The 20,488-nt window shown below is 32.2% G+C and overlaps 2 protein-coding genes across 3 annotated transcripts; one reads left to right on the top strand and one right to left on the bottom strand.

Annotated features, from left to right (window-relative positions):
- The first annotated feature begins 791 nt into the window (after nucleotides 1-791).
- Nucleotides 792-8,719, top strand: LOC132744488 (heat shock 70 kDa protein 12A-like). The gene is made up of 9 exons (XM_060733212.1): nucleotides 792-1,356; nucleotides 1,628-1,779; nucleotides 2,159-2,174; nucleotides 2,764-3,026; nucleotides 3,221-3,371; nucleotides 5,843-5,993; nucleotides 6,061-6,170; nucleotides 6,351-6,929; nucleotides 6,960-8,719. The coding sequence occupies exons 1-9, from the start codon at nucleotides 1,215-1,217 to the stop codon at nucleotides 7,277-7,279; spliced, it is 1,884 nt and encodes a 627-aa protein (XP_060589195.1). The 5' UTR covers nucleotides 792-1,214; the 3' UTR covers nucleotides 7,280-8,719.
- A 3,180-nt stretch (nucleotides 8,720-11,899) lies between these two features.
- LOC132744486 (uncharacterized) lies at nucleotides 11,900-17,899 on the bottom strand. 2 transcript variants are annotated; one of them, XM_060733210.1, is made up of 4 exons: nucleotides 17,771-17,899; nucleotides 15,692-15,814; nucleotides 14,888-15,038; nucleotides 11,900-12,268 (listed from the first exon to the last, which is right to left on the bottom strand). In XM_060733210.1, exons 1-4 carry the CDS (start codon nucleotides 17,831-17,833, stop codon nucleotides 11,985-11,987), a joined length of 621 nt encoding a protein of 206 aa, XP_060589193.1. In that variant the 5' UTR covers nucleotides 17,834-17,899; the 3' UTR covers nucleotides 11,900-11,984. The 2 variants fall into 2 exon arrangements, with proteins under 2 accessions (XP_060589193.1, XP_060589194.1); XM_060733211.1 differs by lacking the exon at nucleotides 15,692-15,814 and having other exon boundaries at nucleotides 17,771-17,871.
- Between the last annotated feature and the right edge of the window lie 2,589 nt (nucleotides 17,900-20,488).

Below are 20,488 nucleotides of genomic sequence, written 5' to 3'. Positions count from 1 at the left end.
ACAATTTATGAACACATATTAAAATTCAGAAAATAAAACGAATTAAATAATTTCATTTCCAATAGATATGTGTTTTTTGTTGCTTTGTGTGTGTGTGTGTGTGTGTGTGCGTGTGTGCGTGAATGCGTGCGTGTGTGTACGTGTGCGTGCGTGTGTGTGTGTGTGTGTGTGTGGCTGTGTGTTGTTGTTGTGTGTGTGTGTGTGTGTGTGTGTGTGTGTGTGTGCGTGTGCGCGTGTTTGTGTGTGTGCGTGTGTGCGTGTGTGTTTTATGAAATTCTGTATATTTTTTCAGTTTCCAAAGTGTTCAGTATCTCCCAGACACCCATATCTTTTTTCCTTCTAAAAAGGTAATACATAAAGAAAACCTTTTTATATTAAGAGATTGTGGCGTTTGTTTACAAATTGTAGGAAACGATGCAGTTCTGATGTCCAGCTCTGACTGACCAATACATTATTGACCATTACCTCCAGTCAGCTGCAGGAATATAGGAAGTATAATTTTATTCTATGCTAGGAATAATCGATCAACTTTGACATAGAAAGAACAACTTTTCAACAGGTAATTATATTAAATATGTTCTACATGAGATTTATTTAATGAATACTTAAATATTTTTTGCAAAGTTTTTTTTTTATATTTTGATTCATGTGAAACAGTGAAGACTTAACCCTGACATTTTACTTTTAATGAGCAAATTTGATCATGTCAAAAGAATCAATGATGATTCTGGTTCAAGAACATTTAATTTACAAGTTGCTATGTTGTTGTTGGTTTTTTACATTAAGAAACTAAAAAAGTTGCAGTTTTTATATTGGATATAACAAAAGGTTAAAAACACGTTGAAGAAGAAGTTCGGACGTTTCTAAATTTGGAATTTTCACAAATTCATGGTAATGTCTCGCGAACGCTCAGACAAAAAACTCAAAACAAATATACGCATGCATTGGTGTTCAACACATCTTCTAATGACTAATCTTAGCAATATTTAAATGTATTTGGTGAATTTTATGTAATACTATATGACCAGATGAATATAAATTAGTCTGACTAAGAAACAATTTCAAAGTCCATTAAATAAACATAGATTAAAAGCAAGCCGGAACATTTTCTACACTTTAATTGTGATGAATGACTACTCAAACCAATTTTTAATACAAATCATTGACAGAAGGTTTCAACTTCATAAATGTTCATGTTAAGGTTAGGCTGAAGAATGAGTTCCATGCTAGTAGCAGCGATTGATTTCGGAACCACATATTCCGGATGGGCCTTTTCTTTCAAGCATGACTTTGATAAGGATCCAACAAAAGTTTCCGCCAAAAATTGGATCGGCGATCAACTTGTCTCGGCAAAAGGTATATTTTATCATTAACAGTTTATTTTTTATAGAGTAAAGACATTAGTCAAAATTTCGGAAGATGTACAGGGTTGCCATAAGTCATAAATATGAGAAATGTTCAATGAATAATAATAAACTATTAGAGTTTTTGAAATTGTTTTATCTTAAAAAAAATTGCCAAGATCTTTGTTTATTATGCAATACTTTAATAATGTAAAAGAATAGTGTATGCTTTTGGTATACATGTTTACTGTTCTACTTCATTTCATCAATTTATACATTTCTAGCACCAACATGTGTTCTGATTAAACCGGATGGGAAAACGTTGCATTCATTTGGATATGCTGCGGAGACCAAGTATGCGAATCTTGCAGAAGAAGGGACTCACAAACGATGGTACTACTTCCGGAGATTTAAAATGATGCTTTATGACAAGATGGTAATCCTTAAAATCTTTTCTTTTATACTGCATACTTAGATATGTTTATATTAATATGTTTGCTAGAATTTGCAGGTAATGTGATGTCGAATTTCTCTGTATTTTATTTGTCTGTTTGAAGTCTTACCGACACTGTAATGTTTACGTGGAAACTTTCCAGCTTTACATTATTGAGGCACTAGTCGGCACCTGAGTAGAACCTTCGGCCTTCCGAACACTATATGGATACCTTCCATACAGGCCTAGGTCTCTGATGGGATTCGAACCTAAAGCGGTGCTGGAAAAGTGCAGTGTGATGAAATATAAATATAACTAGTACTAAATATCCATGAATGTTTGTTTAGAACTATGTCTTTTCTTGTGATAAAATCATACATAGACCAATTCCAAGAAACGTAATATTAATCTTTGATGTCTTTATCATCACCCACGAACTTCTCTTGTTCATTTCTTCCCCTATCAATACATAAAAATGTCTACCTGTTTCCATAAAGCACGTGTACGTGCGTGCGTGCGCGTGTGTGTGTGAAAATGTATGAATATTTCAGGGATTTCATGTAACCACTGAAATGATTATGTATTTTATGCATTCCCTAATTTGGCCAGTGACTAGTTAAAATCATCAAGAGAGTACACAAACTACCTGACACGAAATTCTTAATTAAACACTTTTCCTGAAACATACATGTAACGACTACGAATACATACAGTAAACCTCATTAAATATAAGTAATTATTTGATTTTACCCCATGAAATATGGTGCTATATCAATCAAATATATATTACAAAAAATGCAAAAGATTGTCGGAATTTAATATAAAAAATAAAGAAATCATTTACAGAACTTCCTATGTTCGAATTCTAAATGTATAGGTGCATTTGTTTTGAAAAACGATTGAAATAACTTGTGTATCTCAAGATAATGCAATATCGCCCTTAAGTAAACATACAAAACATATCTCTCTTATTTATTTCTAATTCAGTAGCAGTTAGAATGCAGCTTGGTAAAGAATTACATGGAAAAGGCAGATTCTTTATAAGACACTTAGCGGTTTCGATTATAAAAAGCATACATATAAAAACAGTGTTCTCACTTGCAATTAAGTTTCTGAAGCAAGATCTTCTGGAAGATTGTCACAAACAACTTGCTGATGTCTTAACAGAAGATGATATTAAATGGGTTCTAACAGTGCCTGCAATTTGGAATGATGGAGCAAAACAGTTTATGAGAGAAGCGGCAGAACAAGTCAGTAAATAGTTTCATTTAAAATCAACATATTGTCATTTCAAATAGTTTGATCGGCATGACACTTAGTGACATGTGTCTAAAATATTAGTAAATTTATACTTTTTTACAATGTTTATATGTACCAAGCTTTATTCAATGATTATTTTATGAAATGATAAATGTACTAAATAACATTGAAAACTATGTTACAGGCTGGTATTCCAGGGTCAAAGTTAAAGATTGCACTTGAGCCGGAAGCAGCCTCTCTTTACTGTCGATATTTGCCCGTTCAGAAAGGCCATGAACAAAATTCCTTAGCTTCATTCGAACCAGGGACGAAATATATTGTCTTAGATGCTGGAGGTACATTTTGTTAAGTATTTTATCATCGCGACTTGACTGAGTTACAAGACAAGTGCTCAATTTTATTTTTAACATTTTGAGAATTGTTTTTACAAAAATAAGTTAAATATGTTTAATGTTTTTATTGAAATGTTCTTTGCGTCTATATGCTATTGATGTATGTGAATCACTTAACAACGGTGTTAAACCACGCGCAATGTATTGCCATCATAAGAAAGTCATGTTCTTGTGAGCCATGTACATTGACGTCTTTACACTAAAATAATTTGATGTATAGATGAGATATTAATACTAAATTTCTTGAACGAGTTGAATAAAATCAAGCTCTAGCGAAAAGTAAATTGTTGAAATCAACCCGTTCAATAACATTAGTATTGACACTACATTAGTATATTTAATGGGAAGAGCAAACTTTATTTATTATGATTAAAAAATAATTATTGCTCGTCAGCAACGGCAAGGACACAGGTTTACGAATTGTATAATACGTTCAAAAAAGAATAAAATTTGTTCAATCGAATTACGTTGCTTTAGAACCTGTCTAGGCTCTGGTTCAGTCAAAAGTATATATTTAATGGGTTTTCCGTGTAAACTGGCCAGCTAAGTTTCAATACTAGTCCCCAAAAGACTTTCTTAAAAGTAGTGCAGATAACTTGAAAGACAGTTGGTTAAACTTGGCTTAGTGTATAGGAGCCAGAGACAATACAATACAGTTCTGTTTGGAAATCTTTATAGTCAACACTACAGTTCCAAAGCTATCAAAAGAAGTATGCTTGCGTTCATGACGGTGTAAAAAATCTGCAAATTTACAGTAAAAAAAAATCCGAAAATGTTTTTGTCTTGAAATTGCAAGAGAGATTAGATCAGTTATCAAACCAGTAGGAGGAAAAATATTTATTTTATTTCAATATAACTATATTGATGAAGTGTCTGCTAAAGCTTTGGGTGACTATTAAAGCTTTGTTTTCAGACATGCATCTCCTCAACAAATCATTGTATTGGCATGATAAAAAGGTATAAATTACAAAACAATCACTATAAAAGAATTCATGCAATTTTCACGACTTGAAGATTCAAATGCTTAACAGTCATTAAATTACTATAGCCATTGCTATATATTTGATACAATGTGCAGTTGGTATGACTCAAAAGAGTGAAAATAAATGAATAAAATTGAACTTCAATTTTTCATTTTGATATGTAATCCCAAAATTATCACTTAGTAGATTATTGTTAATACCCTACACTGTAATTGTCCATGATTATTTTCATCGTCTGTTGCAAAGTAGCCTAATGAAATTAGTTATTAGTTAACAAAAATTGGGATTCAAGGGAGATATGAATGACAGACAAAACAAATGAGACTGTTTTTATCAGTTTATTTTCATAAAATGTGACTCGAAATCTTTAACCCATCTATATGCCTGCCCTGAAACATGCAAATCATGATGCTGCAAGCAAGCATTTCTCAAAGAATGGTCTCGACTTGATGTCCTATTATACTCGGTTCCTATGATATCAAGGGTTCTATGATATCAAAGTATTTAAATTTTCTGTGACTGCTAGTAAAAGCAACACATGATGATGCTAATATTTGTAAAACTTCCACACTAGATTCATTTTCATCTGCCAATAAGTTGGTGAATAATGAATGTATTTGTGGCAAGAAAACCATTTTATAAAACCTTCATATTTGACTACCATTTTCCTTGATGATTTTTACACAGTCAATTAAAATATGTTATAAACACATATACTGACATATAGTCTGTTCATATAGTTTTAATTTTATAGCAAGTTAAGTGTTGGAAGTTTTTCACAACTTAACTTGAAAGTTTTGACCCATCCATCCTATCATACTTGCTTTTTTGGGGATTACCTTGATACCGTAGTAACCTCCTCTGAAATTACCCAAAATGGCAGACATTGAAAGTATTAAAAAAAATGTCATTTTTATTGGTTCTTTTGAAATAATTTTTTGACAAACAGTTCAGGAAAAGGTTCAATTATAAGATTGAAGAAAAATCTCATTCATTTATGATATTGATATTTAAATATTTTCTGATAAACATTAAGTACCGTGATATCATAGAACCCCGGGCTACTTACTTCTTGAATAGATTTATTGACATACATATGTCACTACAATACCAGCTATATCTATATTTATTCTTGTGTGGTATTTGCAAATACGACATAAATTTACAATGGGACAAACAGAAAAGATACCTTATTACAATGATTTTACCATTGTTTCCTTGGTTACCACAATGCTTATGCTATACTTAATCTACCTAGATAAAGCATATATTTTGCATTGTATTGATAGCATTCACCATCTATTTAAATACCATTGCAGCATGGCTTATTACAAGTACTTAAAATTACCAGATGAAAAAATATATTTATCTCCATTTCTATTTAAAGTTATAAAATGATATCTTAAAACTTATTTTATGTTCGTTTTAAAGGTGGAACTATTGATATCACGGTTCATCAAGTCATAGTAGATGGTAAACTCCGAGAGTTACACAAAGCTAGTGGAGGGGCCTGGGGAGGAAGTATGGTAGACAAAGCTTACGAACGATTTCTTTCAGATATAGCAGGTATCTACGATTTTCTGTAAGTTTTATACGAAACATTTTGAGCATATTACTATACCGTATAAAGTACTAATCCCTCACAACAGAAGAATGCAAATCATTCATAAAAGTGTGGGCCTGCATCTACTTATAATAAAAAATGAGGCAAATTTGGCAAAAGATGATGCTTTGATACTACGGTTTGCATTGCTCGAATGTACTTAAAAATAAAAAAGAATTCAGTTCCGATATTATGAAATTACCTGTTTACGTAAACTGTATGTTTGATATCATCAGGTGATAAAAAGAACTGAATTTTTGCAATCTTTCATTTGATAATTAAACTATTGTCTACGCTTCAAGCGACCATATTTTTAAATAAAGGATATTTATATAGGGCCAAAGACATTTCAACAGTTTAAGAAAGAGCATATGGATGATTATATTGATCTGCTCCGAACGTTTGAGGTTAAGAAAAGAGAAATATCACCAGGTCAGTCAGACAGAGTGACATTTCGCATACCGCCTTCACTTGCAGACACTATCAAAGATGCAGGATTGTCGATAATGGACAAAATCATGTCATCACCTTTCAGAGGAAATATTAGTTATGTAAGCGGTAAACTAAGAGTTGACGCTGAAATTGTTCTGTCATTTTTCGCAAAATCGGTAGATAGTATTGTACAGCATTTAGCGTCGTTATTGAGAGAAAGGATCAATAGAGGATGTACAGCTATTGTTATGGTTGGTGGATTTTCGGAGTCAATCATTCTTCAAGATGCTGTTAATTGCGCATTTGGAAGAAGGTACAATGTTATTATACCACACGGGGCTGGTTTAGCTGTCTTGAAAGGGGCTGTTATTTTTGGTCATCGGCCAAGCACAATCTCCGAGCGAATATGCAAGTACACATATGGACAGTCCGTTTCGCATAAAACAACTAGTGCTTGTGATCATCCGCCGACCAGGACAATATCGATTGATTGAAAACTATACTGTTCTGAAATTTTCAAGAAACACATAACAATTGGACAGACTGTAAAACTAGAGGAAGAACAAATGGAAATGATCACATACCCTACTTATGCTGACCAAACAATTATTGGCAGGGAAATATATGCATCAAAATCGCCTGACCCTTGTCTAGTCACTGAACCAGGTTGCATCAAAATAGGCCATTTCGAAATACCTATTCCAGATACTTCACTTGGAACAGACAGAGAAATCGGAACAAGGTTTATATTTGGTGACACAGAGATTGCCGTAAAAACTGAAGATAAACAAACAGGACAAGTTCAAATTCATTCGATCGACTTTTTAGAATGACCTTGGTTCCGTATTCCTTGTATGGTAAGTGAAGATTTTCTTTTTTTATTACATAAATAAGTACTATGATTTTAGTTCCGCATATCGTTGTTTTTAATCAATCAAGATAATTATATGTAAATTATATGTAAAATAGTTCGATCACTTTTCAATTCGCTGGCACAACGACGTGGTAAAGAATGAAAATTATTTAACTTTTAACTTCTTTTTATTCATTGCGTAAGCTTTGTTTATAAGTTTATTTACTTTGTAGAACGCTTTATTGACTCTGAATTTTGTGGACATTTCAGCGTTACGAAGTTTGAGGTGGTCAAGTCTTTGTTGATCGGTAATAATTAATTTTATCGTAATTAGTAAACTTCAATAATTGGATAAGACAGCGTCACGCCGTAAAACATAGAAAACGACCAAAGTATGATGTTTGGCGGTACAAATTGATATATGTATTTCAAAGTATGTTTCAAGGATATTTTGATATTTGTTAGCTAATTTTCGACATTGCTTATTTAAGTGTTTTTCCTGACATAAAACTTTAGTATTGTGGAAGTTTAAAAAATAATCACGTACTAAGTAACGATACACTAATCAGTTATCTGATTTTTTTTCAACTGTGCAAGGCTATAATAACATTAAAACTTGTGATAGTGTATTATGAATATTGTTTAAATCAATGGCAATGACTTCTAATGGAATAAATGTCCCATTGAGTTTCTAGATTTATCATTATCCAAGTTAAGTGATATATGTAGCTGTAAGTAGATACTTTCCATATAGCTAGACGAAAGATACTTCTTCAAAAAATGTGAAGAAATTTATGTAAGTACATGTAGATATTGTTATATAGCTGAAGTTACTATGTATTAACCTCTAAGAAAAATGTTGATCAATTGTTTTTTGTGTGTCTCATTTATTGTATCAAATTATATTAATTATGACCTAATATCAGTTATAACAAGCATATAAATTGTGTTTCATTGATTTCATTGATTTTAAGTATCATTGTTGATTTTTGTATAATTTATGGATGTATATATTTAGTACTGTGTGTAAATGTTATGAATTGTTTAGGATGTAATCATCCTAAAAATTAAATCAAGTTTAAGATTATGTAATCAGTATCCGGATTTTTTTCTTCTTTTTTGTAGATCTTGTAAATTGTATACAGTAACTACTTTTGTTTTTAAGCTTTAAAGATATTGGTTATCAAATGTAGTAAACATAATTGTAAACAGAATGATTTTGCCAATTTTTTTATTATAATTACTCTATGCATTCGAGATTTGGGGAAAAAGTACATCATTCTATAGAAATAGAAATAGTGCTATAAAAAGTTTGTAAAATAATATTAAATGTAAACATGATTATCGCTAACGCAGCTGTTTATTGTGAACTTGTACGGAACCCTTGTATGTTTTGAAATATGTTAAAACGTTGAATGAAATTTAATGAAGTTAAAAAATAGTTTTCAGTGATTCTGTTAATGGTAAACCATTCAGATTTATTTGGTTATCAAATTTTGAATAATGTAATGCACATATAATGTTAAATAATTGTGTTTAAAAATAGTATTCAAATGTGTAGCACTTTTGTTCGTATGGATGTTTATCTAGACATTTTAGTCGCAACTAAAATGTATTTATCAGCAAAATAAAATGATTTCTCACTTTTTAATTTCCAACGTTGTCGCTTAAGTAAGAAACTAATTACATGTCCTTAGAAATAAACACCATTGTATTAGTTGTAACTTGCACGATTGGGAAGACAATATAACTTATTCATATAGTGAGGTTAGAATATATAAGTTGAAATATATTTATCGCATGGTGCAGTGATTTGTCTTTGATGTTGCTCGGCTGTTATACGCCAGTAACAGGCTTTATTTATAAAACAAAAACACACACACACAGTTCAGTATCTGAGATAACGCACACTTCTGTAGAAAAAGTGTGCGTTATTTCAAATAAAGCACAGTTATGTAAGTACTCTTGGTTCACATAGACAAAGAAACAAAGGACAAGGGACTCTACTAAATTGAGGGTTGAAAAAAGAAAATGTTCAGATTGGGGGGTAGTGATGGGGATTGGGATATGGCCTTCCGTTTAGAAATAATTTTGTTTTGGGCATGAACCTACTTGAAAGATGCCTATAAATAGTTTAATTTTTTCCTGAATGTAATGTGTTACCTGTGTACACTTTTTTTATGAGTAGCAATACTCCCAATATTATCTATTTCAACTCCCCGAGAAATAGTCATATCCGTTTTCATTTAAATAAATTAAAAATCAATCCTTTGGTATGCCATTTAAACGTGCCGATCAAACTGCAGTTATCGTAATATTAGTAATGTTTTGATGTGTCTGTGCTCATTCAACCAATCAGGAATACCCACCATATTTCTGGTTGGATCTTCATTATGGAGTTGACAACAAGAAAAACAAAAATCGGTCATTTACCAGGTTCCGAGTGGGAAATTGAATTTATTAAGGGGAAGTAAAATGTAAATTGAAATTTTATATCTAATCAAAAATCTTAAATATAAATATTACAAACAGACTTGACTATCTTTTTGAAGAACTTGTCAATTATTACTTTGTTTCGCCTAATGATAATTTAATTGCTTAGCAAATCGTTCAGAACTAAGACGCATGTTTGAATAGCCTGTGTGTAATTTCCGATTTGACTTTTCTTTGATAAAATTGAAATTGTGGTGAACTTTTAAATTTTTCGTTTCAAATGGTAAATGCAGTAATTTTGTATAATTCCAAGGGGAATTTTGGGATCGATGTTTCATAGTACTAATACATGTATCGTTGTATATTGAATATTTACACGTACATCTGTATATATTTAAAGGGTATAAAGCTATAAATAATTTTATGAAATTTACAAAAAGTAAAACTATGGTGGCTAAACCTTTCTATGATTCATAATATTATAGAAATTTCTCGAAGGATAGAATGTATCTTTTATTAACATGAATTTTCAGGATGAAATGATTATGCTGCTGTCTGAGGTAAAGTTTCATATTTCACGACTGTCATATTTGCTCTTAGCATATTCTTTTCATACAGATATTTTGCTAGTCATCTTTTCAAACTTCACACACTATTTTGCTGGTAGATATATACTAAGTAAGTTTATTCACCTTAACTATGTTTTGTCGTATTGAATGATATAGATTCATTTCTTATTGCATGTGTTTATTACATTGTTACATTATATTTGATTGTCAAGATTATTTTGAGCTACTTTTCTAAATGCTATGATTATACTAAACCTGTTATGAAGTAGTTAATATACATATGCCACAATGATTAAACCACACAAACATACTAGAAATAAATGCACGCACACACTCACACATAGAGACACACGACATTTTTGTATAATATTTTATTTACATGGTTTATTTACATTTTTTTTATTAATATATACTTGTATTTTAATTGATTTTTGTTAGATAAGGAGGTATGCTCTGGCCATAAAATAAAAAACAATGTGTTGTTTTACTGTTGTATCTAAAATAAAATGCTGATCTGTCTTTCTTTTCCTTATTTCTTATTGCTGTTTCTGTTGTTGTTATATGTTAGGCGTAACTTAATTACGTGTGGCAATTAGTTAATCTACCATCAATGCCCCCTGCTATGTATAATCATAATGGCAATTGTCTAAACGGCAGAAATTCGCTATACATGAACAATAAATTAGATCAATCGACCGTCGCTTCAACTACAAGAGCCTCAGATGTAAATAAGTAAAAGGATTTCTTTAAACTTAATATTATATCATATTGGCCTGTTGTTGATATAAATACCATTGAAAAAGCATAGTTACAAAAACTCTCCATCGTTGAATATATCAATGTTTACCCAAGATGACGTATGTATTTATCAACTAGCTCCCCATTCTGTTCCGAAATGCAAACAAGTATCAAAAATCCAAAATTGCCCCGAATGGCATCTGCGCCATCTGGTGATCAACCAGGAATATAAACTATTTAATTTTATGAATGAAAACGTTTATTTCCATCCAATGTTCGTTCAAATTGGTCTAGATTTTTAAGGACGATATTTTTAACATGCACGCATTAATATTTTTATCTTTTATATTTGAAAAAAAGCTTTCCTTTTTAACGCTTTATTAATTTATACATAGCATAAGTTCACGTACCAGTTATTAAGTATTTCTCTATATCTATCCCTTCTTCTTTAATTATATTTGTTTTACATTTAGTTTCTTAAATTAAAAGTTAGTTTTGCTAGTAACTAAAATATGTTGATAACATAGAAAATGGCAAAAGAAATGGTGAAATATCTAGTAAAAGTGAGGTACAAAAATAAAAGGAGTGTGCTACTTTCGAAAAAAAAACAAGTTTTGACAAAATAAATGAATTTTATTTTGACGCAGGATATTTGTAAAAATGAATTTTGAAATTTAAGCAAAATAACGCTCGTATACCATTTTGAAAACAAAACCCTTGCAGAATTTTCTGAGTATAAATAGTACCAAGAAACATGACTAGTGGGGATGGCAATCTGTATAATAATAGAATCATATGTCCTTATGAATTTGTGTCCAACTTGTTATTGTACGGCATAACAAAATGAAATAATATTGCTGTTTTTTTTTTCTTCAAATTTTATTCATATATCAAATTACTGGTCATCATTGATGTCACGTATCGTCAACATTTTATCAGGTTCCTCTATGGAGCTGCGTTGGTTTGATTGACTTCATCAGACACTGCGGCGGTATCTACAGCGTTCGTCTCGACTGGTTCCGTTGTTTTGACTTCATCAGACACTGCGGCGGTATCTACAGCGTTCGTCTCGACTGGTTCCGTTGTTTTGACATCATCAGACACCGCAGTTGTATCCGCAGCGTTCGTCTCGACTGGATCCGTTGTTAGGTTTTCATCGGTTGTATCTGTAGTATCAATCTCTTTTGGGTGAGGTTTGTCTTCTTCAACTTCCGGTTCACTGTCACTGTCTGTAATGTATCCATAGATATCAACTGACATTGATAAATGTCAGGAAGTAAATAATTTAATTTTACGTTGTAATTTGTTTATTTACATGTCAAACATATAATTCACATTTAGAATTGATTTTCAATTCGAATAAATATATATAATAATCCACGTGTAACCAGTTCGGTCCAGTAGTAATAACAACATCTAGACATGACATGATCGGTCCTTAAATGAATTTCATGTGTGATATTAAAGATTATTTTAGAATTCAAATAATCCCATTTATATTAGAGAAATAATCGTCTGCTACTTTGTTTAAAGCTATCATTACGTGGCAATCGGCAGACCTCGGTCATTATCTGTAGATTGTTTACATTACACTGGTAACTAGTGTTTACCTTACCATTTCAATATAGAGCCGGGTTTAAAGAATTAGCCGTCCCGAATTTCTCGTGCAACTTTCTCAGTTATTGTTTGACGACGAAGCTATAACACATCAAACTACCCGCCCGCCACAATTATATTAGGACGTTAATAGGCAGGTTCATTAAGATCGAAACTGTAAATTAATTCTTTTGACTGTTTAAGCCTTATGCGTATTGATTTGATATTTAGCTTGTACAAGATTACTGCTGCTGCTCATCTATTTGCAGGATTGAGTTTGAGTTTTGTCAATAACCTGTGTTTGTCCTCAAATGTCAAGAGTTGGCTACGCACCTGAACGCAGAGATTGGACGCTAACCTAATGGAACACTTGGGAGCAAAAACAGTGTGTGTTATAAGTGAACACCAGCTAATGTGAAGAGACTGTGTACTTTATAAATTACAGAAAACATCTTTGTGACTGGTTGATAATAATAATACAGTCAATTATCGTTATCTCGACATCGCTTTTCTCGATATTTCGTTATCTCGATGAAATTTTGAAAGTCCCGATTTTCTTTTTTCTTTATCTATATTGGAAATATTTGTTTATCTCGATATTTTTATCTCGATATTTTCAGTATCTCGATGTACAATTTCAGCCCCAACAGTTATTTTCACACTATTATCCTTTGTTTATCTCGAGTTATAGTTTTCTTTCGTCTGTTCCCTTCAGACGTGTGAAAAATACAAACTAGACGATAATTGCGCAATAGCGCGTGTCATAATGATGATTATGTTTGTAACATGTTTAGCTGTTTTTATAAAAGTTAATCTGTTTAGGGTGTTGATTCACTCATGTCCAAAATGAGTGAATTTTACGTTCTTAATAGATATTCGAACACTGTATCAATTAATTTTGACTTTAAATGTAAATGAAAAAGTGAAAGTATAGAAACGCTATCGTTGCAATATTATTTCACAACATCACCACCAAATCAATCAGCGGTCGAACAACATCGAGAAAAGACCCGATAAATAACCCGAGAGGATATCCGGATCAACCACCCTGAAAACATTGTTTTCACTATATTGGTGTATTACTGAGTAAACCTCACTATGTGTTTTTATCACAGAAACCCGTATTTTCGCTGGTAAACATCCACTAATGTTACTTTGTTAAATATTGACTAGGCCTATGAAAACAAGACATGGAGATTTCATAGTTCATTTGACACAAGATATGCACATGTCTTTTGTAAAAATCAGTTTCTGCCTTATTCAAACCCTAATATGTTTATCTCGACATTTCGTTATCTCGATATTTTTTGGACGGTCCCGATGACTTCGAGATAACGAGAGTCGACTGTAATAATATAGAATTATGTTCGGTGCTAGCTTAGACTTAAATAAAAAAAATGTGGAAATTGAAATTCGAATTTAAAACTGTAGTTGAACAAACTTTCATAGATTCACAGAAATTTATATTTTGTGCTCTGTTTTTTCATATTTAATTTTGATATCATCGCTCACAGTGGCGTAAATTCTTCCGATCGAGAGGACATCAGACATTGTATTCTGTTTTGTTTGGCATTTTAACTTAAAACCCTGTGTATGGTTCTTCTGCTCGTGACGGAATACCCGTCAGGGTAGGCCGACCTATAATCAGGAAATTAATTTTGGAAGTATCATACAGTTTGTCCATGTGTTTGGACTGCAGTTTGCGTTATTTGATTTTGCCCGTAGTACTTGGCAATTCCTGTTTTGTGTTGCAGTGTATAGCGTTGCCGTATGATGGCGTCAGTTGTGTGTTCTATTTATACGCTTGGGTACCCAGCGATGAATGGAATCTTAAATTTGATGTCATTTGCGGTAATCTTTTGGACTGTTGAACACTGTGTTTTGCGTTTGCGTTGCGTTTGTATGATACTGTTTGCGGGTTTTTGTATGTATTGGGACTTTAGCAAAAAGTAAATGTGTAATATAAAGCACGTCTGATCTCCTTTCGGTCGAATTTACTTAGAAACGGGATACCCTGTCAAATTTGAGCGGCCAAAACAATCCAACCTTGAATTGTATTTAGCACGATATTGCTTCATTGTTTGCAATAACATTGTTGAAGCGTTCATGTATGAGTCATATACATATAACAAAATTAAATATGAAAATGTTACTCATAGTCGTTTTATTTTGTGTCAATTATTAAAATTAATGCTTCTGTGGTGAAAATAATGAAAAAAATTAGCACAAGGTAAGACATGAATAAACATTACCGTCGTGGTGCATGTGACTCAATGTAGATGGGTGGCGTTTTAGTCCGGACTCTTCCTGTTTCGCACGAAGTATGGTATTACTATGCACGAGTTGTGCGTGCTCTATGGCCTCCATTAATTCCTTCATCATTTTAACCTTTTCTTCACTAGGCTATAAATACGAAAAATTAAAACAATTGTCTTTAAATGGCCCCATTGTCGACACTGTAGATGATGCATAAAGAGGATACATTCGAATAAAGCTTGCAACCGTCGACTCTATTCGAATTGGTCTATAACAGGAGACCTGTAATATAATACTTAATAAGTATAAGACATAAGTGCACACCATGAAAGAATTTTCTTGCATATCGTACTGGCGTTTCCGTGAGTTTTAACCATGCCGGAAATTTCATCTGGCATGGGGGGTGCCAGACGAGTCGCGTGCCAAACAACAACGTCATTTTAGCGCACTTTATGAATGAACCGCGTTAAAATGACGTCGTTTTAGAAGGGAAATATGTGCTTATGATGACCATTATCATGCTTATTATAAAACCAACATTGTGCGTTTGCGACTAGCATGGATCCAGACCAGCCTGCGCATGTGCGCAGTCTGATTAGGATCCATGCTATTCGCTTACCAACCCTTTTTACAAGTAGAGAAACTGATAGCGAACAGCATGGATCCTGATCAGACTGCGCGGATGCGCAGGCTGGTCTGGATCCATGCTTGTCGCAAACGCACTATGTTGGTTTTGTCGTGACGCGGCTCATTATTATCTGTTTACCAACATTATATCTGTATAAATAAACTTAGGATACCTGTGTTCCTTTCACCTTGTCTTTATAAAGCTCGTGTAGTTGATCACTATTCTGGGAAGTGTTACATGTTATATTTCTCTTTCCTTTCATTGTCTCCTCGAATTTCTTTTCGGCTGATTCTTCCTAATGTGCAAAGCATATTTACTTTTTTTTTCAAATGGCAAAAATTATAAATGAAAAACAAACCAATCGTTCTTGATCGTTTACTCTCTTATACACATTTACCTGAAAGGAACTCCGCGGAGGTCAAAAAGCCTAAAAGCTTAAATTGATTTTTATTTATACAGATAAGCTTTGGCTAAACAGAAAGATATGCAAAAGATAGTTAAGAAATATACTCAGAAATAAATTGAAAATCGTATATGTGTTATCTTAACACAATTGTTGGTCATTTTTTAGAATAATCATTTGTAAAAAATGAGTGAGAGAATGATCTGAAAATTGCACACAAGCAAGCTATTGGTCTAAACCTCCATCAAATGAAACATAAATGAGCCGCGCTATGACAAAACCAATATAATACGTTTGCGACCAGCATGGATCCAGACCAGCCTGCGCATCCACGCAGTCTGATCTTCGCTATCAGTTTCTCTACTTGTTAAAGGGCTGGTAAGCGAACAGCATGGATCCTGATCAGACTGTGCGGATGAGCAGGCTGGTCTGGATCCATGCTGTTCGCAAACGCACTATGTTAGTTTTGTCGTGACGCGGCTCAAATCTCGGAAAAAATATCAGTCCCGTCATGTCGGAGTCCCATCATTAAACTTAAAAATCCCGATATGCTTGCGCCCATCCTTTTCATTTTCAGCTCACCCTCTCGGTCTGTAAATGTTCGTGCAGAGTCTATTAAAAATAACATAAACTCATAGTTTAAACTTTATTTATCCGACAAATTGTACATGTGCGTACAACATTTACACTTTTAACTTAGAAAACAAGTAAAAAATACAATAACTTATATCAATTCCTCTCTAGTCAAGAACATATACAAAATTGAGATACAAAAAGTGTGAGAAAATACCGCTGATATAATAAATAATTATATATGATATAATGTGTGATAAATGTTGATAATGTAAGTAAAGTGGCATTTTGACTACCATTCAAAATACTATACAAATTGCCAGAACAAAGATACCGGTAAAGATCTATAATTTAGCTACATGACCATTTGGTAATATTCTGAAACTGTAACAGGACCTAGGAAAAACTTAAGAAAAAGAAAGAAAAGTGTTTTAACTGTACCAATTGCCACAGCAAAAGTAAAGGTTCAGACACATGGCCAATTGGTAACTTTTTGAAATTGTTACAGGACGCTAACATTCTAAAAATTTTGAGAGAAAAAAGAGAAACGTACTTGCAGTTTTGAAGCTAAATGGGACATTTACATTATAATCACATATAAACTATATCAACCTTTTTCATTAAAGGCGCATTATGCCTAAGAAAACATCTTTATAAAGGTCAAACGAGGCTGAAGAAATTAGAGATAATTGTGACTGAGATAATGTATCATAAACGTAGCAAAGTGTGAACTACATGTAAGTAGTATTTTTACTTACATGCACAATACTAAATCTCTATAACTGTATCAACTGCCAAAAAGCAACAGATGAAAAAGATGGTTCAGATACTTGTCCAATGAGTAACATTTCTGGAAACTTTATAGGTACACCAAAAATAAAAAGCTTTTGAGGAATAAGAAAAGAGTTATTTTTGAGGCATAATTGGGCCTTTAAGCCTTTTCTCTAATTTCACACACTTCATTCAGTTCATAACCATTTTTATTTCACAAATAAATCTTTGTTATCAGTTAATATGAGCCGCGTCATGACAAAACCAACGTAATGGGTTTGCGACCAGCATGGATCCAGACCAGCCTTCGCACCTGCGCAGTCTGATCAGGATCCATGCTGTTCGCTTACAAACTCTATTACAAGTAGAGATACTGATAGCGAACAGCATGGATCCTGATCAGACTGCGCGGATGCGCAGGCTGGTCTGGACCCATGCTGGTCGCAAACTCACAATGTTGGTTTTGTCGTGACGCGGCTCATATGTTATTCAGTTAAAACTTACTATCATAGCTCCAATATGTCCACAGACATGTAGACAATGAATCTTTTTCTTTTCTTCTGCCATTTTTAAACAGTCAACTGCAGATTCCTTAAAGAGGAAAATGTCTATCTTGTTAAGATTATGTTTTAAAATCTTTATAAAAGTGATGCAATATGGTATTTTTGTCTCTAAAATTGAAGATTGTTTTAAAACAGTGCCAATAATATTACATCTAGACCTAAATTAGAAATAAAAGTAACTTCATAAACATTTCATTCATAAACATATCACAACCATGATTTCCAAGGAAGTTTGGAACCGTTTGGAGTCAAATTTAATCAAAAGAACATAAAACTTGCTAGTTATTTAGTATATCTTATATCGTTTTAAAAGCACAAGTATATAAGTTATATACATCTAAGTAGATCTACCATCGCTCTCCGGCCGTGTAAGGAATTTATTCTAAATTTCATCGTGGGAGAAGGTCTTATTTTGAGAGTATGTATTCATTCACACTCTTACCGGAACAAAATATAAAAAGTGTGTATAGAATTTTAACCAAAAAGATCAGTCATAAAATATGCTCGTTAGTTAACATTAATGAATACTGACAACAAAGTTTTTTCTCAATTTTAACAAGTTTATTTTATGTGTTTATTTTCTGATGCAAATGTTTGTAAATTTATAATTTGTGTCGGTCTCTAAGTCCATTATGGACTAGTAATGTACATTTTTATTTATCGTCGGTTACCCATGGTATACATGTATATTCCGTACATTCAACATATTGTATATATATTCTCTATCTATAAAACATAATGGTGTATGTTTTTATTCATTGTCGGTTATCCACGCTTACAACATATAGTATATATTCTGTATATAAAACATAATGTTGTATGGACGGAATATATACCATGGGTAACCGACGATTATCTCTATTATGATTAATATAATTTTAAGATCCTGTAACTCAATCTTTTTATGGTTTTATATCATATACATAATGCTCAAATGACGATTTATCAATATTGTTACTTCCAAAAAACATTATTTGAAATACTTTATGTTAATAAAGGGAGGTAATTAGAAATTTATTTTCTATTAAGTCTAAGCCAAATTTTTCAATAAGAAATAAGTGCATATAGTTTAATTTACAGTACATAATTTTACATATTCTTCGATATTAGAAGCATAATTCTATATTAAATTTCACTTAAGTGTGACAACAACCTTAATTACAACATACAGGATCTCAAATTAATGTTCGTGTAATCATGAGATTTACTCTAACAGAATATGATTATCCTGTAAAACGTGATAGGAAAACAATATACATTATAATTTTTGAGGTAACAGAATAATATACACACAGGCAGTATGTAATTAACTGAAAGTAACATTATGCTCATATTTTTATAGTCAAATTGAGCTGAATTGACTTTATTTTTCAAAAGATTGACTATAAAAATGGTGTTTGACCAACAGTTGATATTGGAAAATGTTTAGAATAAAATTATAAATCTGCCTAAAATTTAAAAAAAAAATGCGAATTTAATTATAAAATTAAAAGGGATTATGGCAAAATGAAAAATTATTTTGATCTTCACCCGTTCACTCACTATATGTCCGTGGATGGGCATAATGTCACTTGTATATAGCTAACTGAAGTTACTTTATTTCATTTTGACAGAGAAACAAACTATTGTTCGGGGGGGGGGGGGGGAGTATTTAAAATTTGGCTTAAAGATCTAACCAGCACAATCCCAATAAATATTAATGTATTTTTCTTTCATTTTTGCAAAACAACAGACAAGATTCTTTCCTTTCTTCTTCTATTTTTTTTCCTTCTATATTTCATTTTCTCAAAATCTATTTTTGTTTTTGTTATATTCGGCAAATGTACATGTTTTCTAAGTCATTGTAACGCAAATATATAAAAATCAGTTAACATCGTTAAATACCATTCAAGCTAGAGAACATGTACACCCAATCATTTTTATTGTTCTTTCTTACCTAAAATCATTTTTAAAGCCAAGTACTATATATGTGTGAGTTTTGTTACTTCTATCTAACTGATAGTCATTCTTGTATATTATTAAGTTATTGTAATTTATTGCATCAGGGAAGACCCGTTGCTAATGTTGAGAGAATTTGTGGGTCAACCCTTTTGCCAAATATGTCATGTCATTGTATTGTAACTGTCTACATGTATGTATATGTCTTATTTTTGGCAATAAAATATATTTAAATCAAAAATTTGGCTTATTATGTTCAATTCGCCTTAGACCGATTTAAAACAAAGTAGATTTAAATTACTCCATATACTGTAAACATTACTCACTTAAACAATAGCTATATGACTGCGATCCATACATAATTATAATAATTTAAAAGGCACACATTCATCACCCTAGGTAAGAAATAATTTATCCAAAAACAAAAATTGTGTGAAAGGTTCTAAACTTTATTAATATTAATATTAATATAATCCTGCGCGTTCTATCGATTTGGATGATTTTTTAACTATTTTTCGTCGTTGCAGGAAGATCTTGTATCTGAGAATGATCTAGAAACTGATACATTCTGTAATGATCACGATTTTAACGATACGTCTTGTACTTTCGCTAACTGGATTGTCCTATTACAGTTGCTGAAGTTGAGTTTGCAATTCGCGGGTTAAAAACTAATAAATCGTGTGCGGGTGACAACTTAATAAATGAGTATTTTATACAAACT

The sequence above is a fragment of the Ruditapes philippinarum genome, unplaced genomic scaffold (genome assembly GCF_026571515.1).
Source record: "Ruditapes philippinarum isolate M1 unplaced genomic scaffold, ASM2657151v2 ctg9985_1_1_1_1, whole genome shotgun sequence".
NCBI lineage: Eukaryota > Metazoa > Mollusca > Bivalvia > Venerida > Veneridae > Ruditapes > Ruditapes philippinarum.
The sequence above is the reverse complement of the archived record's forward strand: the minus strand, read 5'-3'. Positions and strand labels throughout refer to the sequence as shown.